Raw genomic sequence first — 19213 nt, forward strand, 5'->3', positions numbered from 1 at the left:
AATCAAATAAAATATGATAGAATAAAGTAATACAATAGATTATTAGATTTGTTTTCTGTGGTGTTGTTTGTCTGTCCATTTGTCAGCAGATTTACAAAAAAAATTCTGCTCTGATATATTTAATGAATTTTAGTTTTATTTTTAAACAGTAAAAATGAATTTGGCTGAGGCAAAGAACATTATGATTGTAGTAATTATTGTTGTTATTGAAATTAATAATAAATTATGATATGTATTTTAGAGTGGGCTGTCAGTTTGATGGAAGTTTAGTGTCCAGTCACATCAGATCAACAGTCATGTTCTATCTGTATCCAGCAGAGGGCGGCCAATGTGTTTGTAAGTTCCAATGAAACTAACTGACATTTTAGGGCACAATCATGCTGCCCTCAAATCGAAAGGAAGACCTGCAGTTCTAAAGTCAGATAAAATCATTATTATGAAAATCACGGAATATTTGCATTCCTCATGTCCTCCAGACCTGTAGAAGGAACCGTTTTTGCTTTTTGTTCCTCTTCATTTGTTTTAGAAATGAGCTCTTGTGTTGCTTCTGTTTCTCTCCTCCGGTGGTTCCCTGCTCCGTCTCATTTGCCTCTGCAGTGGACGGATCCACTACACCGCCATGTATGAGATGTTAACACACATGTCTCCTCCACTGGGCCTGGGCAAAAAGTGCCCCGCTAAGATCGCCTACAAGGTACTTGACACACTTCCTTCTGCTGGAATTTCATGTCCTGGGTGAAATAAACAGTCAGGTACAATGATATGTCCGTCATGTCTCTCAGAGGTTGGTGCTGATGAATATGCCAGTGGATGAGGACATGACTGTCCACTTCACCTCTACACTGATGTCACTCATACGCACAGCATTGGACATCAAAATAGCCAGAGGTCTGTCAGTAATATTTTCTAATTGTTTAAATGGTTGAAAACAATGGCAGCTGTACACTACAGTGACTTTTTAGATCATAAAAGGCAAAGAATTGCAGTGAATTCATCAACAATGGGAAATTTCAGCTGCACTGGTATCACATTTCAGTTTGCCAGAGTAGCTGAGTGTGTGTGTGCGTGCGTGCACGTGTGTGTGCGTGCGTGCGCTTTCCCCAGGTGGTGAAGACCGTATTGCTTTGGATTCTGAACTACAAAAAGAGATCAGTATCATTTGGCCTTACCTGCCCCAGAAGACCTTGGACCTACTGGTACCTATCAACAAAGGTCTGGCTCTCACCTCAGAGGTAACGCTCAGCATCATGCAGAGATATCAGCAATGACAGTGAATGTTTGTCCTCTCAGATACAGACATGACTGTAGGGAAGATCTATGCATCCATGATGATCATGGATTACTTCAAACAGAACAAAGCCAAGAAGCTCCGCCAACAACTAGAAGCTCAGGTCAGATCCGCTTTCTGTTACCAGCTGTTGGCACATTTTCAAGTCTTAGAGGGCTCTTTACACTCAAATTGTTCTGTTTCTCTGATTTCAGAAAAGCAACCTGATGTTCAAGCGTCTGGATGCATCTACACTACCAGAGGACATTCTCTCCAACACCCAGCCGCTGCCCATGATGGCCCACAGCGCTGGCTCAGCCCTGTGAGTCTCTTCAGTTGTGCTTACTTATATACTTCTATATATACCTGTTATGATTTTGTTTATCATTTCCTGTGTTGCAATGCAGGACCAGAGGAGGTTTTGTGGCTCTGAGTCCCATCTCACCCCAAGAACTATTCCTGCAGCCTATAAGCTCAGACATTGATGCCAATCAACAGCAGAATCTGGTAAGAAGAGAGGATCATTATGAGTTTACATCTATGAATGTATCTGAGCAATTGTTTCTCATGTTCTTGAGCGAGGATCCCATCAAACTAGATGTTGCAACATGTGTTTGCAACACCTTTTTCACAGGTCATGTATGCACAGGGTTTAATCGCCTAAAGCATTCCTTCACAGATTATTTTTTAGATAACTTAAATTCATAGATAACGTGAACATTTTAGAAACTAAATATAATTTTTTTTCTTTCTGCATTCCATTCCTGATGTTCATTTTTGACTCCTAATGGGGCACTAAAGAGGGGACTCCTGGGAAAGTCTGTTGCTCACTCTAAATATGTCCAATCAACATCTATTTAAGCCCCATGAACTGCCATGAATACATTTTGATTAATGACGCTGCTGTGACTGTCTCAGTTCCTTGCAGAATCGCTGGCTCTCCGCGCTCCTGTCTTTTAGTCCTGTGGAAGTTGGGAAAGCAACATGTTTTGCTGTCTCTAAACTGTCTGGTTTAACTGGATGACCCTGCCTGCTAGATGAATGATATAAAGTTTCCTGAATTAGCTTCATATTAGTGTTTGTTCTTGCAGAGGAATGTGTTTGGCCTTTAGACAGATGTTGTCTGACTCTTGTTTGCGTATCTATAAGATCTAAACATGCATGACTGCATGTTCCTCTAAGCTGAAATATGGACTCCTATCTTTCCTTGTAAGATGTTTTGTTTATCGTCTATTCCAGTTTCCCTGTCGCTAGTTGTTAATCTGTCTGTTTCTGGCTGGAATGGCTTCTGATTGGATGGCAGTTAATTAATGATGACAGTGGTGATGGCTCTGATAGATGCCCTCCTCCTCTCACCTGAGCTGGACCGCCATAAATAGAGGCAGTCCTGGCGGGGACAAGCCTGATGTCTCTCCTTGCCCTCCTCTCTGTCTCTGTAATCACCTAGGTGGGCGAGTGCAGTAGGGGGATTGAAGCCCCACTCGAGCTTTCCCTAGGGAGGGGCCTGTGTGTGCGGGCCTCTTCCATGCCCCGTCTGGCTGTGAGGTCGCAGGTACACACATCTTCCATGACACGGCCTCTGTGCTGGATCTTGACCATCTTGGGTGGCTGCATGGGCTCTTATGCCAAACTGCCTTGTTCCTTTAGATGTCAAGAAGTTCAGTTTTTTTGTCTTCTGCTACTTTGGGAGTCTGACCTGTTAGAACAGGGTGATTTTTGAATGCTGATGCCTCACCTACTTCAGCGATGTGTTTCCTCAGGCTACACTAACCTGGTTTAAGCATGCAAGGCATGTTTTTCGTGCCCATCTCTTACACGCTTGTTCCTGAATTCAAATCGGAATTTAATTGGGGTATATTAACGATAATATCTTTGTGTATTGCTTGCATGTTTGTTCTTTTTTTCATATACAAGAAGACAGAGGTTGCAGGTGGCTCAATGAAGCGTTCTGCCTCCACTGTTGCGGATCACCGGGTAAACGGTCTGTGGCAGGAGGAGAAAAGTCCAGAGCGAGTGTATCGTCCTCGTCACAAAAGCTACAAGGCTGCTGGTTAGTTTGTCCTGCTCCTCTTCATCCCTGCAGCTTGTGAGGAGTTTAAGTCTCAAAGATAAATCCACCATCGCTGATAAAGTTTATATGTGGGCTTACAATATAGGCCATCACATCTATCACTAATTTAATCTCGTGTCCTGTCTGTCTTTTTCTAGTGTCTCGGTCAGAGCACTGGCAGCAGGGCGACAGGGAGCGTGGCCGGTCCAAGGAGCGCTGTCACCTTCTCTCTCCAGACACCTCTCGTTGTAACTCAGCGGAAAGGAGCTTGCAACCTTCACGCTCCTCCAGTGTAGAGAGAGCACACCCCCAAGATAAACAGGTAGATTAAAAAAAAAAAAAAAGCTGTGAAATTCAAACTACGCAAATAATCAAATCGGAAACATACAAAGCATAGCAAGGCTACAAATGTCCACCACATTTCAAGTCTAAAAAGTAAATGAAGGAACAGGTCTTGTTGCAGGTCAGTCCTTCACGATTGCAGTAGTTTTCTAATATTCTGATTTCTTTTAGATAGATTAAATTTAAATCACATTAACTTCCACCGTTCCACCCCAAGAACGTGTTAGTTTGTCGTTAATGCAGATGATAGAATTTGTAAAACAGTAAAAAGCTTCCGTGACAAAACAATTCCAATAAAAGTACATTGGATAATCCAGCCCTCCAACAAAGTATTCAATATAAAGAAACTGGAAGTAACTTGGAGCATCCACAACTCCACCAAGGTGAGCAAAACCTGATGACAAACATGCAGTGGTGAGCAGACCCTCAAAGCCCTGCAAACATCCGAGTGTGTGCAATGTAGAGTGAGAGTGAGCTGAAACCTGCTAGTGTCAGGATATTGCTTGAATGAGCAGACTAATACTACACTGTGGACCCGAAATCTCTTCCTGTGTCCACTGTGTGGCATTTAAGATCACACAATTACCGTATGTGATATGGGTGTTCATCACGTGACAACAACACAGGACAAGTGTGATTTTGATGGAACTCAAATGGTTTGTTCCAGCCGGCGATAACCACACGGTGGTGCTAGGACTTAAATTCAGCTTTTGGTTGTCTTCAGCTCAGGACTCTCATCAAACATGCAAAGTTTGGAAAAGACCCGACTACGACCAATGGCAAAAAAAATGGCCAAAATTGGCCACCTCGCAACGGTAACGCAGATTAACAAAACCTCAGTCTTCACAATCACACATCAGGAAGTTCTTCAAGTTTTTCTGACCAAAGTTTAGATGGATGCGGTTGGCCAACAAGGAGGAGGACTTTAATGTGGAATAACAACAAAACAGTTCATTTTGCTGTTGCCATCAGGTGACTCCATGTCTAATGTTCCTCAAAAAGTAATTAGTTCTTCTTTGGCCCATAGTACCAGGTCCTGAAAACATAACACAACACAAACCAGTAGTTTCAGTCTCTTCTGTTTGGTTTAAAATAACATTTCTTGTCCTCACAGATCCAGACAGGACTGTGGGGACGATCTATGCATCCACCACTACATGACTTATTGTAACTGTTGTCAGGATTTTGACTGTAGCTACCAACCTGACAAGAGTAAAATTATCAGGGTCTGTAATTATATCATCCAGCTTAAGAGAAAGACAAATCCTTAAATACAGTTTTATCTTTATCTTTGTCCATAGGGAAACAGCTCGGACAGTCCGGTGCCCTCCACCTCAGAGTCCAGCACCCCCAGCGGCCGACGACCTTTGTCACAAACCCCAACGCGCTCTCGCCCTCACATCTCCTACTCTCCACTCGTGTGTCACACACACCCTTCTGTCGGTGAAGATGAGGATGAACAAGGCAGCCCAGAGACCACGAGGCGGGACAAGCCCTCCTGGGAGACACAGGAGGGGGTCATATCCGAGAGGGGTGGCGAGTCTGGCCAGCACCCGTCTCCGCCTCGACGTTACCCCTCTGAGCCCTTCCTCGCCTCACAAGAGGACGACCACAGCCCTGACCCCACCGGTCCCATGGAGACGTTGACCTTCGAGGCAGCTGTGGCCTGCAGCCTGGGACGCTCAAACACCATCAGCTCAGCCCGCCCACGCTTGCGGACTGGCTGGCAGGTCCCCAATGGACATTTTCGGAAACGTCTGGCGCAGACAGCCTCTGTTGCAGGCTGTGACCCACTCAGCGACACAGAGGAGGACGACAGGTGCTAGGGACAGGAGGCGCAGCGCGGGGAGGAGGGGGAATCCCAGAGAAGTGTGAGATGACTCCGCTACAGTGCACAGAGTCGAGTTTAATGTGACTCTTCAAGACCAGGACCCTCTGGATGTGTAGTATAATGTGAAACCAAGATGACAGTACTTCCTGAAACTGTAGTTGCCAATTCACACAGAACACTGACTATTAAAAAAAGGTCTATTTCCTGACATGTACTTGATGATAGGGAGTAATAATTCCTCTCAAACAACCACAGGATTGAGAAATTAAATAAAATGAATGGATCAGATTATGTCATTTGTGTCAGTAGATATTTTCTGAAAATGTTTCTAAATGATTCAGTGTTGCTCTTAACAGTGTTTATCTGTGGAGTGTGTGAATATGTAACTACATTTTCTTATAAATTAATCTTTCATTTTTGTAAATACATTGTAGACATTGCAACCATGGCCATTTCTCAGACCGGATCAATACAACGAGCCGTCACAAGGGCACTTGATACTTTACCAGACAATGTGGATACTAATAACTCAATAATGCTGGATTTTTTTACAATATGAGTGAATGTGCATGGGACAAACTGCCTGATTCATTTCCATCCATTTTTTTTTCTTTTTTGGCAGTTCCTTTTTGGTATTAAACTTGATAAGTTGTGAGATATGAATACACTTATAGAATAAGAAGATGCTTATTTGTTTTTTCCACACTGCGTTCTTGTTAGGCCGTGCCTCCACCAACCCTTGAACCTTTAAAACTTAAATTTTCAAGAAAACCCTTTATTTTTACCAGTCTGCACCCTTTAAATTCTCCAGCAGTGACGTTTACTATTTTGGTTCTGAGAATTCTAATCAACAGTGGACGAATGACAAAATGATCTATTTTCCCTTTCTTCCTTGTGAATGTTTTTTGAACCATTGCAGACAATGACTGTAGAAACACTGTAGACACTCCATTACACATTTGCTTCACAATTACGCTATTGCTTATTAATAATGTACAGAGACATGATGCTGTTTGTAACTTTTAGAGAGAAAATAAAATGAACAGTATAAGCTGTCACGCTTTAAAGGTAAATGAATCTTTGGAATGTTCATTTGAAGGTGTGTGTATTTGTTTTATTTGCCTAAAAAAGTCCAATTCTGTGAAAATCACTTAACCAAAAACATGGAGATTTGTATGATAAGTTCCTGGAAAATACAAATACTTGTGGGTTTTTATGTGTACAATAGCTGTATATATAAATAAAGGTGTCCTTGAGTTGACACTGTTATTGAATGTGTTTTTATTGTTCATAATGCTCATCTACATATTCCTTTATTTGGTTTTGCACTTGGACACATTTCAAAAGCTAGCTGATTTTCTTTTAGATCATCTCCCAAAATATCTCAAAAATAACATGTTGAGGTTTTCTGATTATAGGTAAACCAAGTGGTAGCTCACTGACATGCTGGGATAATTTGAAACAAAGGCAGTCAGCAATAGAGATGTATTTTTCATAAAAAAAAGAACATGATTTTTTTCTTTAAAAAGGATAGAGTGTTCGTATAAACCATAAAACTGATGAGTCACTCTACCACTGCCAAGAAACTGGATGAGAACAGAGTGCCTGTTCCTGCTATGACAAATGGAAAATGTTAAATTTTTCAGCAAAAATGTAGATATACTGACTTGACTATTTAAAAAAGAAGTGAATAGAGCATTCACCTTTTACAGATAGATTAAAAATATTTTTTTACAAGAAGTTCAATCTCTGGGTCCTTTGGTTTCAAATACATCATGATATTGTGGGTTTTTTATTTTTATGCAATTGAAAATGGTAATTACAGACAAAAATTTACAATTAAACTATGGAAGAGCAAAAATAATAATACATTTTCAAAAACTGATGTCAATATCATGTAAACACAATATCAAAAAAGTTAAATACATAGTACATATATAAATGTTGAGGTATTTCATTCAAAATAGAAATCAAATATATGTATAAATAGTTTTGATGATATCAGCCACCTTGTACTCCATTTAATGTATTTATCAAACTGTTGCTGATGACAACACAATGATTAATCAGTATATCAATCAGTGATTACTAATTTACTTTTATTATTTATGTTTTATTTTTGTCATCAAAAGGGGCGGGACTAGAGCTTTCTTGGGAAATTGTCCAATCAGCTTACAGCAGTATGCCATTACGTCATATCCAACCGACCGATAACATGTCCGCCGGTTGAAGAATGCTAGCCTGAAAGCAAACTGTTTAATATTACTCACGAAGTTTCAAGAGAAAGCTGTCGCCTCTCTTCAACTCTCTGATAGCTTAGAGTAACAGCTACTGCTGCCGCTGCCATATGTGTTTTGTAATAATTCTACGTGATATGGAGGAATGAGCGACAGTCATCAAGGAAGTCAGCTGCTGTCGTAGAAAAAGTAGCTAGCTGGGCTGCTAGCTGGCGTTAGCAGGAGTTCTTTGTTTTGTGTTGTAGGCGGAGGGCTGTGTAAACATGAAGAGAAACTGTCGGGTCCATCTGCTTAATAATTGAAGTTAAATTAGACTTTGTATAACCATGCATAAGATATCTTTGTCAGCAGGCAGCTGAAGTGGACATCACGGCTTCTGGGATATCTGAAAAACGGTCGCCGAAAGCGAATTTAGCATAAAAAAGGTCTCATTTAGGACGTCAGTCTAGACAGGAGTCTGAACACGAAGATATGGGCAACTGTCTGAAGTCCCCGACATCCGACGACATATCCCTGCTTCACGAATCCCAGTCAGACAGGGCGAGTTTCGGTGACGGGACAGATCCAGACCTGGAGCCCCCTCCGCCCTACCAGGTGAGAGGCTGCTTGCGCTGCTGGTCCCAGTTCAGCGTTTCAACAGCAGATTTCCAGGACATTATGCCTGTCTTCAATGTCTTGACTATGGTTAACCTTTTTTACGGATTATTTTATAGGGACATTGAACACTAATAAATGGGGACGCATATATGGATATTCGCGTTTTTGCCGATATTCTACAACTGATTTTGGCCGATAGTTTGTATCTACCAATGTCGATATTATCAATTATCTATATCAGGGTATTCAAAGCTAGTCCTGTCAGGTCCAGAACCTAAACTTAATGGTACCCCCAATGAGGCAATGGGCCACATTGGGAGTGAGATCCTGAGTTCAGTAGTTACAAATAATCAATAATAATAGTATCATTTAGGATTTTAATTAAGATAACAAAAGGAAATGCAGGAATTTGCAGTACATGTTTTTATTTTTGTAAAATTATTTTATTATTAGTATGTACATTAAGCAGGCCAAATTGACGCACTATGGTGGGCCAATATTGGCCACAATATCTGTTATACAATTTAAAACGCATAGAGGCTCAAGATACAGGACATGCCAAATAAATATAAATAAAAACGGGTGATATTGTTGTACATAGAATATTGGAAAACCCAAACTCATACAAAACAGAGGCAGAGGCTTAAAATGGGGGGGAAAAAGCAGACACTGTAGGTAAGGGTAATTTGATGATAGCGTCTGAGCACCATGACTTGTTTGGTGTCACACTCACAGTGACCAGATTTTCTTGAAAGTCCAGACCAGACAGTAGTTGGGTTTTTGGCATCTAGCCTAGCCAGTCCAACCACTTTTTGTAGCAGATGAAGAAAGCAGGTTAGCAATTTAAACATTTTTAGTGATTTTTGTGTGTGTGTGTGTGTGTGTGTGTGTGATTCTTTGTTATCAGGAGCAGGCTCATATGCCCATGTACCATCCCACGCCTAGCCAGGCCCGTCTGGCCACCCAGCTGACAGAGGAGGAGCAGATCCGCATAGCTCAGCGCATCGGCCTCATCCAGCATCTGCCCAAGGGCGTTTATGATGGAGGACGAGACGGTTCTGAGAAAAAGATCAGAGAGTAAGAAGAGTTGTGTTGTTTTTCATGGGCCGTGGTTGCACAGAGGGAGGTGGCAGGTTCTGCACTATCAGTTTAATCTGTGGCAGATTCCAGAACCCAGTCACCATACTGTGACCCTCTAGGGGTGCACAATTAACTGAAATTTAATTGAAAATGCAATATGGCCAATTTCATATTTTCAAATTGCAGGAAAGAGAAATCTTTGTTAAAGGCTAATTTTCTATTTGAACACCATTTCACATTTTTGTTTGATACAGATCTCCAGAAAAAAATACTTTCACTGAACAAAATGTGAAAAAGGATTTTCCTCTGACATCACAAATCATATGCCAGTTGCACTTAACAGTCCTGATCTAATTGCTGTTAAATATTTATTCCATATTATGCAGCTCTGTGACTCTTAAATGAAGTGAACATTTCCTCTCAGACGTCTGCATTATCTTGTGCACGGCAAACAATTCAATAATGTGCATCAGACATTCAGGGAAAGCTGCAACTGTTTTGATTAAATGATTTAGATCTAGTTGATAACAATTTTGACATATAATCTGTTAACTGATGAGCTGCAGGCAAGGATGGAACAATTATTAAGGGTGTGTATAGTAGAGCAGAGAGTGAAGCCGTCTGGGTGTAATTCATGATTCAGCTTTATACTTAAAACCGAAGCGATATGAAAGGTGTTTATGAAGCCTAATGTCCAGTTTCTGAATATTTGGCTTGTGCTACTTTGATCTATTTTATATAATTGTTAATATACTTTGTTTTTTTTTATTAATGGTTCTATAAACAAAGTCATTTGGGGTCCTGAAGATGAAACTCAGTGCTGTTAAAAATCAGTGACCTTCACGTTTTGGAAACTGAAGTCAAAAACGTGTAACTCTTATTAGACATTCAACTGAAACAAAATGTAACATGGTTTGATCATGAAAATAATCCTGCTTGGAGACAAAATGGCCTCGGCTGCATTAGCAATGTGTGGATATAATTGCTGTGGTACAACATTGACTGAAATTGTGTCATTGAACGCAGCAAAACCAATCAAATAAATGCTCAGAAACTGATCTTTTAACAGTTGATCTTTAACTAACGCCATGAATTTTATGATCATGAAATCTAGCTTGTTTTAATGAAATATCTCATGTAGGATGGTGTATATTGACCATCATCATTCCCAAAACTCAATAGAACATAGAAATAATATTTCATTTGCTGTTACAAAAAAAGTAAAATATAGGAGATTTAAACTTGGCAAATTTGATCGTGACTTGTTTATAATTTTAGTTGTTGTTCAAGCACATAACTGAAGAAGATATCGGTTCTATAAGAAGGCAGCAGTGAAGTAGGATTTCCCAGTCCGAAGATTCGCACTTAAACATGTTGACGTCATTACTGTGTGATACAAAGATCTAGTTAATAAATGGGCTTTAATGTGTTTTCAGGTGCGTGATCTGTATGCTGGACTTTGTATACGGGGACCCCATCCGGTTCCTGCCATGTATGCACATCTATCACACGGACTGTATAGACGACTGGCTGATGAGGTCCTTCACCTGCCCCTCCTGCATGGAGCCTGTCGATGCTGCGCTGCTCTCCTCCTATGAGACCAACTGATTTGTCACCTGTCCCCACCCCCCCACCGTCCCCCTGGTTTAGAACCACCGTGGCTCCTCCAGCCCCGAACCAACACACAAACCTAACAACTGCCTTCCTCTAGAGCTAGAGGAGCTGAAAAATGTTGTCTTGCACTTTGAAAATGTCTAAAAATCACTCACCTAACGTTGGCCTTCCATGCTCCCTGGTATGACCTGAAACTGGTCTCAAGTATCACCACCAGTCAGTAAGAATGTGTCCAGACAACCCTGCATGATTGTGTTTGTGTTGCTGAAACAGCGTCCAGTGTTGCATAGCGAGCATGTGGAATCTGTGTGTGCGAGAACTGTTTGGTGACTGTACTTCCACTTGAGCCGGTCTCAGTGGTATTTCCTCCCAGTTGACCTTCATTACCAGTCACTTGTCATCTAAATGGATCACTGAGAAAAACATTATTGACCAAAATCCTAAGAGATGTTGCTAGAACGTTCTACTGTGGCAATGGTGACGTGTTGATCTCCTATACATGCCTTCACATTAAAGCGATACTTCACCCAAAATAAAAATGTATTTTACCCTTCAAGTACTCAAAAATAGATGTGTTGAGATCACAAAGATGTTTCTCCCTCAAGCACCACTTTTATTTGTGACACCAGAGTGGAGAACGAGCCAACCTTGTATATTTAGCTTAAAGCTAATGGTGTCTGATGGCTTACGCCAGTGGCAAACAAAATTTTATAGCTTGTTTTTAGGTCAAATTAAAGTGTGGATTACTGGATAAAGAAGATTATGGATTATACCGTCATGTGTTCTGGGCTACTCTTTGCTATTAGCTGTTAGTTAGCTCCAATGTGGCTGGCTCTTTCTGCATAATGGAACCACAAAGAAGTAATGCAGGAGAAAAATGTCTGTGAGTGCAATACATCTTTTATAGTTCTTGGCAACAAAACAAAATGCACTTTCTGATGAACTGTTGCTTTAACTTGGCTTTGGAAACATGGGAAAAAACACAGCTGAAGTAGACGCTGTTGGTGTTGGATAATACAGAATTATAATTACACAGAAAAATAAATACACGCAGTGCACAGAACCCACCCACAGTTACGATGTAAAGGAGATCAAGAATATTTGTCTCCAAAATGCTTTGGACGACTTACAACATGTTGTGCATTTAAGGGAAAAAAATGTAACAAACGTAGTGTGAATGTTTTACCTGACAAGGGTGTAAAGTAGCTGGCAGCCAGTGTAAAGGGCTCTTGTGCATGGGCAGGCGGATCAGTCAGTGAACAATTAGAAATGCTTGCGCACACTTTCATCTGATCCAGAGATTTGCACTTTACTTACAGGACAATATCTAAAACAATATATTAATATATGTACCTTATAACCTTGCACTATCAGTACTTCATTCCTCTGTATTTTCTCCTGAGATGCAGCCGTTGGATGGTGGATGCTGTGGGTAGGAATCACATTGAAGTCAACTTGAAGACGGTCCGTACCTTCTACTTTGACTGGTGTGTTGGTGTGTGATGGGACAGAGGCTTGCTCCAGTTCTAACAGTAGATGAGAGTGCAGGTGACTTGTGTCTGTGTAGCTTTGAAGATAAACCTACTTTTCTTTATTACACTAAGCTGTTTTTTTTTTTTAATTATTATTTGACAATGAGTTTTTGTTTGGTGGTAGTTTGGCAGTCTGTTACCTTTATTTTTTTTTTTGTTACATTTCTGTAAAGATGGTTGGATATTTAGTTGAAAGGTTTTACACTGGTGTAACCATTAGTATCAAACTGTGTGCTTTTTAAGGGTACCAACAGATTTAATCAGAACTACTGAGTACCTGAAGTATATGTTATGTCACTTTCACATCTTGTCCGGTGGACAAAAAAAAAAAAGATTGTTTCCTTAACCGTCGCTTTGCCAGTGCACCAAACATTGTAAACAAACGTCATGTAGTTAGGATAGGGAGCTGGCTGGTGTCCGCAGGTGTGTCTCCTAGTTTGGTCCTTTCACGTGTCACACTAACCAGCGCGGCGTTAACTTGGAAGCGAACCTGTTGTGGTGCAAATGAACATTCCGGCCAACCCAAATGACCCAGACTATCCAGCGAGACGCGGCAGGGTTTATTGAGAGCAGAATAAGAAGCTCTGGTGTGAAATCAACTCTGTCTGAAAGCCCAACACAACGGCCAGCAGTGGTCTGAAGTGCTGTTATACATTACAAAATTTGACGTGGAAGTGACATGCACAGTTGGTCACGGCATCCCCTGGTCCAAGACAAAATAAATGCTGCTGAGTTGACCGTATTTTATTTGTTTAATATTAGAAGCATATGTGAAAAAAAAAACCAAACTTTGGCACTTGATTTGTTTTTATTACAGAAAAAGTACTGTTGGGTACTGGTACCAAATAACCCTGGTCAGTATAACTGTGCAAACCTCTGTCCTGATTGAATTTCAGATCACAGCGTGGCCGCTTTAAATGAAATTTTCCCATTCAGTGCTTCTTTGCTGTGTTTGTTCTAAAATTTAATGTTCCTGTAATTTTGTTTTATTCCTTTTTTTCTCTCTTTTTTTTGGGGGGGGGGCGGGGTAAGGCAAACAAGCCCCCCCTGTGTAAAAAAAAATAAAAGATAAACAAGCAAAAACTTGCCGGGTGTTGTTTGATGAACCTGTGAAGCAGTGGGCTCGTGGCACCGTGGTTACCAAACTAAAAGATTAGAGGATACATGATTGCAAAATATCCCATTGAGCCTTTCTAAGCAATCCTGAAATCTGGCAGCTGAGTGGAACAGGAGTGATCAGGGCTCCCCGTTTGACTGATGTAGCAAGCAAAACCACCTAAGTGTTTCCAAATCATTGCTTGCATCAGATGATGAGTTTGAGCAGAAGTACTTGTGAACGAGACACAACCACCTGAGATTGCAACTGAAATGATAAAAATGTGAGGTAATCCTCATATTCGCCACGTGAGACCGGTCTTATTCAGAACCGATAAAATGTCTTTACCTCTGGGTCTCGAAACTTTTAATGGCCACGTTGTCTCGATGAAACATGCTCTTTCTCCAGATTAAGCCCTGACACGGTTAATCAGCTTTGCCGTGCTGCAAGATCTGCAAGCTTTTACTTTGTAAATCAGGTTCAGACAAGTTTGAGTAACACAATAAAGACGGACACGGAAAGGTCAGTATCTCAAATGCTGCCATAATGAGATTTTGTGTGGCAACAGATTCAATCTCTGCAAATATTTCAGGAATTTAAACTGAGGGATTGCCTTCACTAATTGCACTGGTTTATCTCAGATATCAGCTCTTTTTTTTTAAAAGAAGAAAACACTATATGTCTAAATCAGGACACCCACTTTACTCTGAAAGTCTTTTTTCTTTGCAACTCAAAGGAGGAGATGAACGAGTTGTTCCAAAACAGTTTTTGCAGCGTGAACGACAGCATGTCCCCTTTTCTCGCTTTAGTTTATTTAGAATGTTTATTTACTTCAACAGTGAAACACATGAGCAAATTCACACATTTCTTTGTATTAAATTTCAACTGATATTCCAGCTGGTTGATGCACAGAATTGAGTCTCAGAAGCCACATAATGTAACGCTTCTTCTTCAAATGAGCACATACAATCATTTTACCTGTCAAAACTTAATTGTTCATCATTATCAAACCTTGATCTAGAGCTGAGTTGATATGCTCGCACTGCTCGACTACCGTTGACACTCTGAGTCAAGTGTTTTTAGGGTTTGTACATCCCGTGAAAGGTAACAGGAATGGAGCACTCCACTTCTGCTCTGGCGATCTCAGACAGATCCTTAGCGTTGAGGATGAGGAGGTATCCTGGTCTCTGGGAGCCAGGAGCCACCACGATGGTCAGCAAAACACCTATGAACGCAGCGGTAGTCTCACCTCAGAAGTGTTCTACATGTTTGATATTACAATCATAGCACAATAATGGATAGTCACACAAAATCTTAAAAAATGGGAATATTGTGTTTCTAGTCTATGTTTTCTTCTTCAGTTCAAAAGCTTTTGTGCGTACATTGCCCATAAGCCACACATTTGTTAGTTGCAGTTTCTGTAACCTCGAGCAAAGAAATACTTTTTACCAAACAGACCATTTATAGTACTTGTATTCTATATCTGATGACGTACCGTCATCCTCGTCGACCCCATCAGGAGTCTGTACAAACAGGGGTTCTGAGGGGTAGGAGTCTGGCTCCTGCCACACCCAGGTCTCCTTGGTCTTCACATTCAACTTGCAGATCTGTGTGAAAAGCGAAATTGAAAAAAAAAAAAAAAAGTCAATGACAGAAGCCGTTTGTTTGGTTTTTGAGTGTCAACTCTGTCAGCGTACCCTGTCTGGTATGAAATGGTTGAGACCCAGGCCGTAGGCGTACGTGTAATTCTTCCCTGCATACCGCTCGTAGTTGATCTGCGGGAACTCAAAAGCTACAAAAACATTAAAAAGTAGATAAAAAATAATTCCAGCATCAGTTTAAGAATGTCTGCAATGACTGAGAGAGTGGATTTGGAGGCGTACCCTGGCGAGGTCCGGAGAACAGCACCTCAGGTTCCAGCCAGATGGTCCCATCAGCGTGCATCACTGCCGTGGCGGTGGTGTACGGCAAGCTGACCAGGTTCTTCCCTTGCTCCTCCTGCATCGAGTCCCCAACGAGACGAGATGACACTCATGATGGGACGTGGTTTTGAGTCTTCAAAGACTAAAACAGCTGACTCACCTTGTGGATGTCCAAGGGAATGACATATCTGCGGACTTCTGGCTGGGGCGCCATCATGGCCGCCTTCTTCACCTCTTCCCAGTTGGCTCTCAGGTTGGCCAGCCAGAGGTAGTTGTAAACAAACTCAAAGCTGTCGGAACGTGAGATCACGATGATGATAAATCTGAAGATGATAGCGGTCTAACAGCAACACTGGTCAGGTCATTTACCCTTTCCATGCACACAAGTCCACCACCACGAAGCCCTGGTCCTCGTAGGTGTTGATGTGGTGGAACATGCCGATGGCTGCCCCTTTGAACTTGTGGTCGATGTACTCGCCTGGGTCTTTCCTGGCAATGTGGAACAACGTCTATAAAACAGAGCAGAGCAGATTTCAAAGGGAGAGCTCATGGACTGTGAAGTGTCAGTCCACACTGATCACTGCTCCCCACCCCTTGGCTCTCGTTGGACTCGAAGCAGTCCATGTAGTTGGAGCCTCGGATGCTCCAAGCACTCAGGAATTTCAGCAGGTTGATTTTCACCGGCGTCTCCACAAAGACAAAGTAGTTTTCTGACATGCCAAAGCTGAAAGAGACGAAGACGGAACATCAACCCAACATCAATGTGATAACTGACCAGCAGTGTCACACACACACCTGTGCACATAGGAGGGCTTGAACCTCTCCGCACTGGGGAACTGCACCACAACCTTGGACTTCTCAATGGGGTCCGACTTGTCTGAGAGAATGGGTGAAGACAAGAGGTTTCCATAGAAGAGTTATTTTTACAACAGGATACAATAAATGTCTCTGCAATATCTACTCCCTCCAGTTTATTCTGAATGTTGTCAGTTCTGCAGGATCAAAGCTACTGGCCCTAAGAGAAAAAAATGTAGTGGTTGGGCAAAATATCAATACAAATATTGCTAAATATTTACTTCCCCTTACAATATGATACTTATACACTGGTGCCAAATATCTATTAAAACAAAGATTTATTTTTATACACATTCATGTTTGACAAGTTTGTGTGAGCATGTGTACTACCTCTTGAGATAGGGCTAAAATACAAATACTTCATCGCTCTATTTAAGTGGTTTAAGTATTATAACGCATACCTGACTTTTAGTTGTCTCAAATTTTCTCTGTATTCAACAGATTTTATTATAATATTATTTTTTTGTCCATTTTTATTTTTGTGTTTTTTAAGATTGATAATGAGAATAGTCCCAGTACTTGTTACTCTTGAAAATATTTACAAGCCTGTACTTGTATACTTTTCATTTAGTAAACAGGCTGAGTCAGTACCTCCACTTTATTTCTTATCATACATCAGTAGGTGTACTCCTATCTAAACAACGAATATGTGTACTTTTGCAACAGCTTGTCAAAACTCTGTGAATCTGACATGAAACACACGGTGAACATATTCTTGATTTTTGATTCTTTCAGGAGCATTTTTACACAAACATGCATGACAGATACACGCACAGATGTTTACTGTAGTGTGTGTGTGTGCGTGTGCGTGCGTGTGTGTGTGTGTGTGTGTGTGTGTGTGTGTGTGTGTGTGTGTGTGTGTGTGTGTGTGTGTGTGTGTGTGTGTTGCTGACCTTTCTGTGTGGGTGGAATCCTGACAATATTGTAAGCCAGAGTTGCTCCTTTGCCCATGCAATTCCCAATGTTGAACACAGTTCCATCTCTCTCGATGTGGGGGTGGGCTGTTACTCCATTTATGTTGATGTAGTTGCACATATCAACCTACGAAGACAAGAATCACGATGAAAAACAGTTGAGAAGTTCACGAGGGGCAGTTTAAGTTTCTCACATCATGCCGGGAACGTACCTTCTTCAGTGTTTCCAGAGTGTCAGTGTTTACTTTAGTGATGTAGTTGGTTTCTGTAACGGCATAAAAGTCCTCACCGACAGGATAGACGTTCACCAGGCAGTTGTCTGTGACCTCCACGCCCTTGAAATAAGAGAAAAACCTGCAAACACAGAGCCCGTACAAAGGTGCTTTTTTAACAAGATGTAGGTTGTTAAGTGTGTGAGTGTGTGTGTGTGTCTGTGTGTCTGTGAGTGAGAGAGAGAGAGAGAGAGAGAGAGAGAGAGAGAGAGAGAGAGAGGGGAGAACATCAGGTGTAGAAAAGAGCAACCACTGTTCAACCCACCTGGAGAAAATATTTTTGCAGGGATCAGGATACGCGAATGTGCCGAACTCAGTGATCACCACACGCTTCTCCGTGATTGCTCTCACATAAGCGTCTGTCCGGACAAATCTAAAGAGAGGAGAGTTAGAACAAGAGGAGTGTTGAATGTCTGCGGGAATCAATGCATGAAAATGTTTTATTATTGCAAAGCAATCACTTGATATCTGTCATGTCTGTTTTTATTGTATTCTTTTCATTTGCTGTTATTGCAAAGGTAAAGAATAGTATGCAAATATATAGTTTCAAATCTCTGCAGGCTGATTTTGCTGCTGTTTAAAAACCAATGGCTGCCCGCGTCTTACTTTCGATAGTAGGTGACCTGTCCGTTCTTGAAGTCAAATTTGTGCATGAGGGCCTGGCCATCGAAGAGGTGATAAAAGGGCTCATCTCCAACCTCAAAGAGCCCAGGACCCAAACGCAGAAGACTTCCTTTCAGGAATGAAGGAATCCTCCCTGCAAAACCACACACATCAATCAGTGATAGTTTTTTTTAAATGAATATGTGAGTGAGATGATTTCGTTTAGCAGTATATTTCTGTTACAAATTTGCAAATGAAACCTGTGACTGTTGCAGGGAGTGGCTCCGAGAGCTCCTCACACGTCTCAAAAATCTTCTTGTAGCCACCAGCTGGGTGTTCAAATCTGTTCTCGGAAAAACATCAACGAACAATGACGTCAAATACGATGAGTGATTTCATTTTTTTGGAATGGATTTTCAACATTTATTGTGTTTAAATAAATATAAAATTGATTTCTGATTTGTCATGCAGTTCATGCACAAAGAGATCAGCGTGAGCTTTTAAATCCAGCTTACAGACACACTAAGGTCACTGAGGAAAAGTCACAGGATCAAATATTCTGTCCTCAAATATATTAGAAGTTTTAAATATCCGATTCTACAACTCACCTGCTGACCATGATTCCTCTTTGTTGTAGTAACACTCAATCAAATCTTCTTCTGAATAGAAGTCTGGGGTAGATTTGCGGGTATTTATGTGTCTAGACCCCCGCACAGTCACTACAATCTGGGTTTTAAACCTTTCTTTGAACCAATCAGGTTGCACCATGAACAAGAATCCCATTGTACCTCTGCTGGATGACTCAGTGGTCACCCCTCTGAAACCGGATTTAATTCTGAAAATATTTATTGCAAAGAGTTCAAAAACGTGTTGCAACAATACTGTTTTCATCCAACCATACGAACTGTTTTGTCCTTTAATATAAACTTATGCTGAGTCACGCAAAAGGAGGTACTGGTGCCTTGTGTAGGGGCTTAATGACAGCACGAAGCGGGTGCACG

The 19213-nt window shown here is 41.2% G+C and overlaps 3 protein-coding genes across 5 annotated transcripts in view; 2 read left to right on the top strand and 1 right to left on the bottom strand.

Moving 5' to 3' along the window:
* The window catches only part of LOC147261685 (voltage-dependent R-type calcium channel subunit alpha-1E-like), a 73616-nt gene extending 66865 nt beyond the window's left edge, over positions 1-6751 (top strand). For all 3 annotated transcript variants that reach the window (XM_086203810.1, XM_086203811.1, XM_086203812.1), the window contains 10 exons: positions 598-694; positions 783-888; positions 1105-1212; positions 1291-1391; positions 1483-1589; positions 1675-1774; positions 2715-2819; positions 3182-3317; positions 3476-3639; positions 4961-6751. In XM_086203810.1, the coding sequence (XP_086059936.1) occupies positions 598-694; positions 783-888; positions 1105-1212; positions 1291-1391; positions 1483-1589; positions 1675-1774; positions 2715-2819; positions 3182-3317; positions 3476-3639; positions 4961-5485 (1549 nt within the window). In that variant the 3' untranslated portion in view covers positions 5486-6751. The remainder of the gene's footprint in view (positions 1-597; positions 695-782; positions 889-1104; positions 1213-1290; positions 1392-1482; positions 1590-1674; positions 1775-2714; positions 2820-3181; positions 3318-3475; positions 3640-4960) is intronic.
* Positions 6752-7688: 937 nt separating this feature from the next.
* On the top strand, positions 7689-13571 carry LOC147261686 (RING finger protein 11-like). The gene is made up of 3 exons (XM_086203822.1): positions 7689-8321; positions 9232-9401; positions 10841-13571. The coding sequence occupies exons 1-3, from the start codon at positions 8199-8201 to the stop codon at positions 11010-11012; spliced, it is 465 nt and encodes a 154-aa protein (XP_086059948.1). The 5' UTR covers positions 7689-8198; the 3' UTR covers positions 11013-13571.
* LOC147261687 (retinoid isomerohydrolase) lies at positions 13338-18918 on the bottom strand. Its single transcript, XM_086203821.1, has 14 exons — positions 18821-18918; positions 18473-18555; positions 18216-18366; positions 17875-17982; positions 17550-17691; positions 17317-17464; positions 16364-16445; positions 16160-16292; positions 15938-16077; positions 15729-15858; positions 15530-15644; positions 15344-15438; positions 15142-15253; positions 13338-14871 (listed from the first exon to the last, which is right to left on the bottom strand). Exons 1-14 carry the CDS (start codon positions 18829-18831, stop codon positions 14726-14728), a joined length of 1596 nt encoding a protein of 531 aa, XP_086059947.1. The 5' UTR covers positions 18832-18918; the 3' UTR covers positions 13338-14725.
* Between the last annotated feature and the right edge of the window lie 295 nt (positions 18919-19213).

The sequence above is a fragment of the Aulostomus chinensis genome, chromosome 5 (genome assembly GCF_037954235.1).
Source record: "Aulostomus chinensis isolate RoL2024-O1b breed Wild chromosome 5, RoL_Achi_v1.0, whole genome shotgun sequence".
NCBI classification, from domain to species: Eukaryota; Metazoa; Chordata; class Actinopteri; order Syngnathiformes; family Aulostomidae; genus Aulostomus; species Aulostomus chinensis.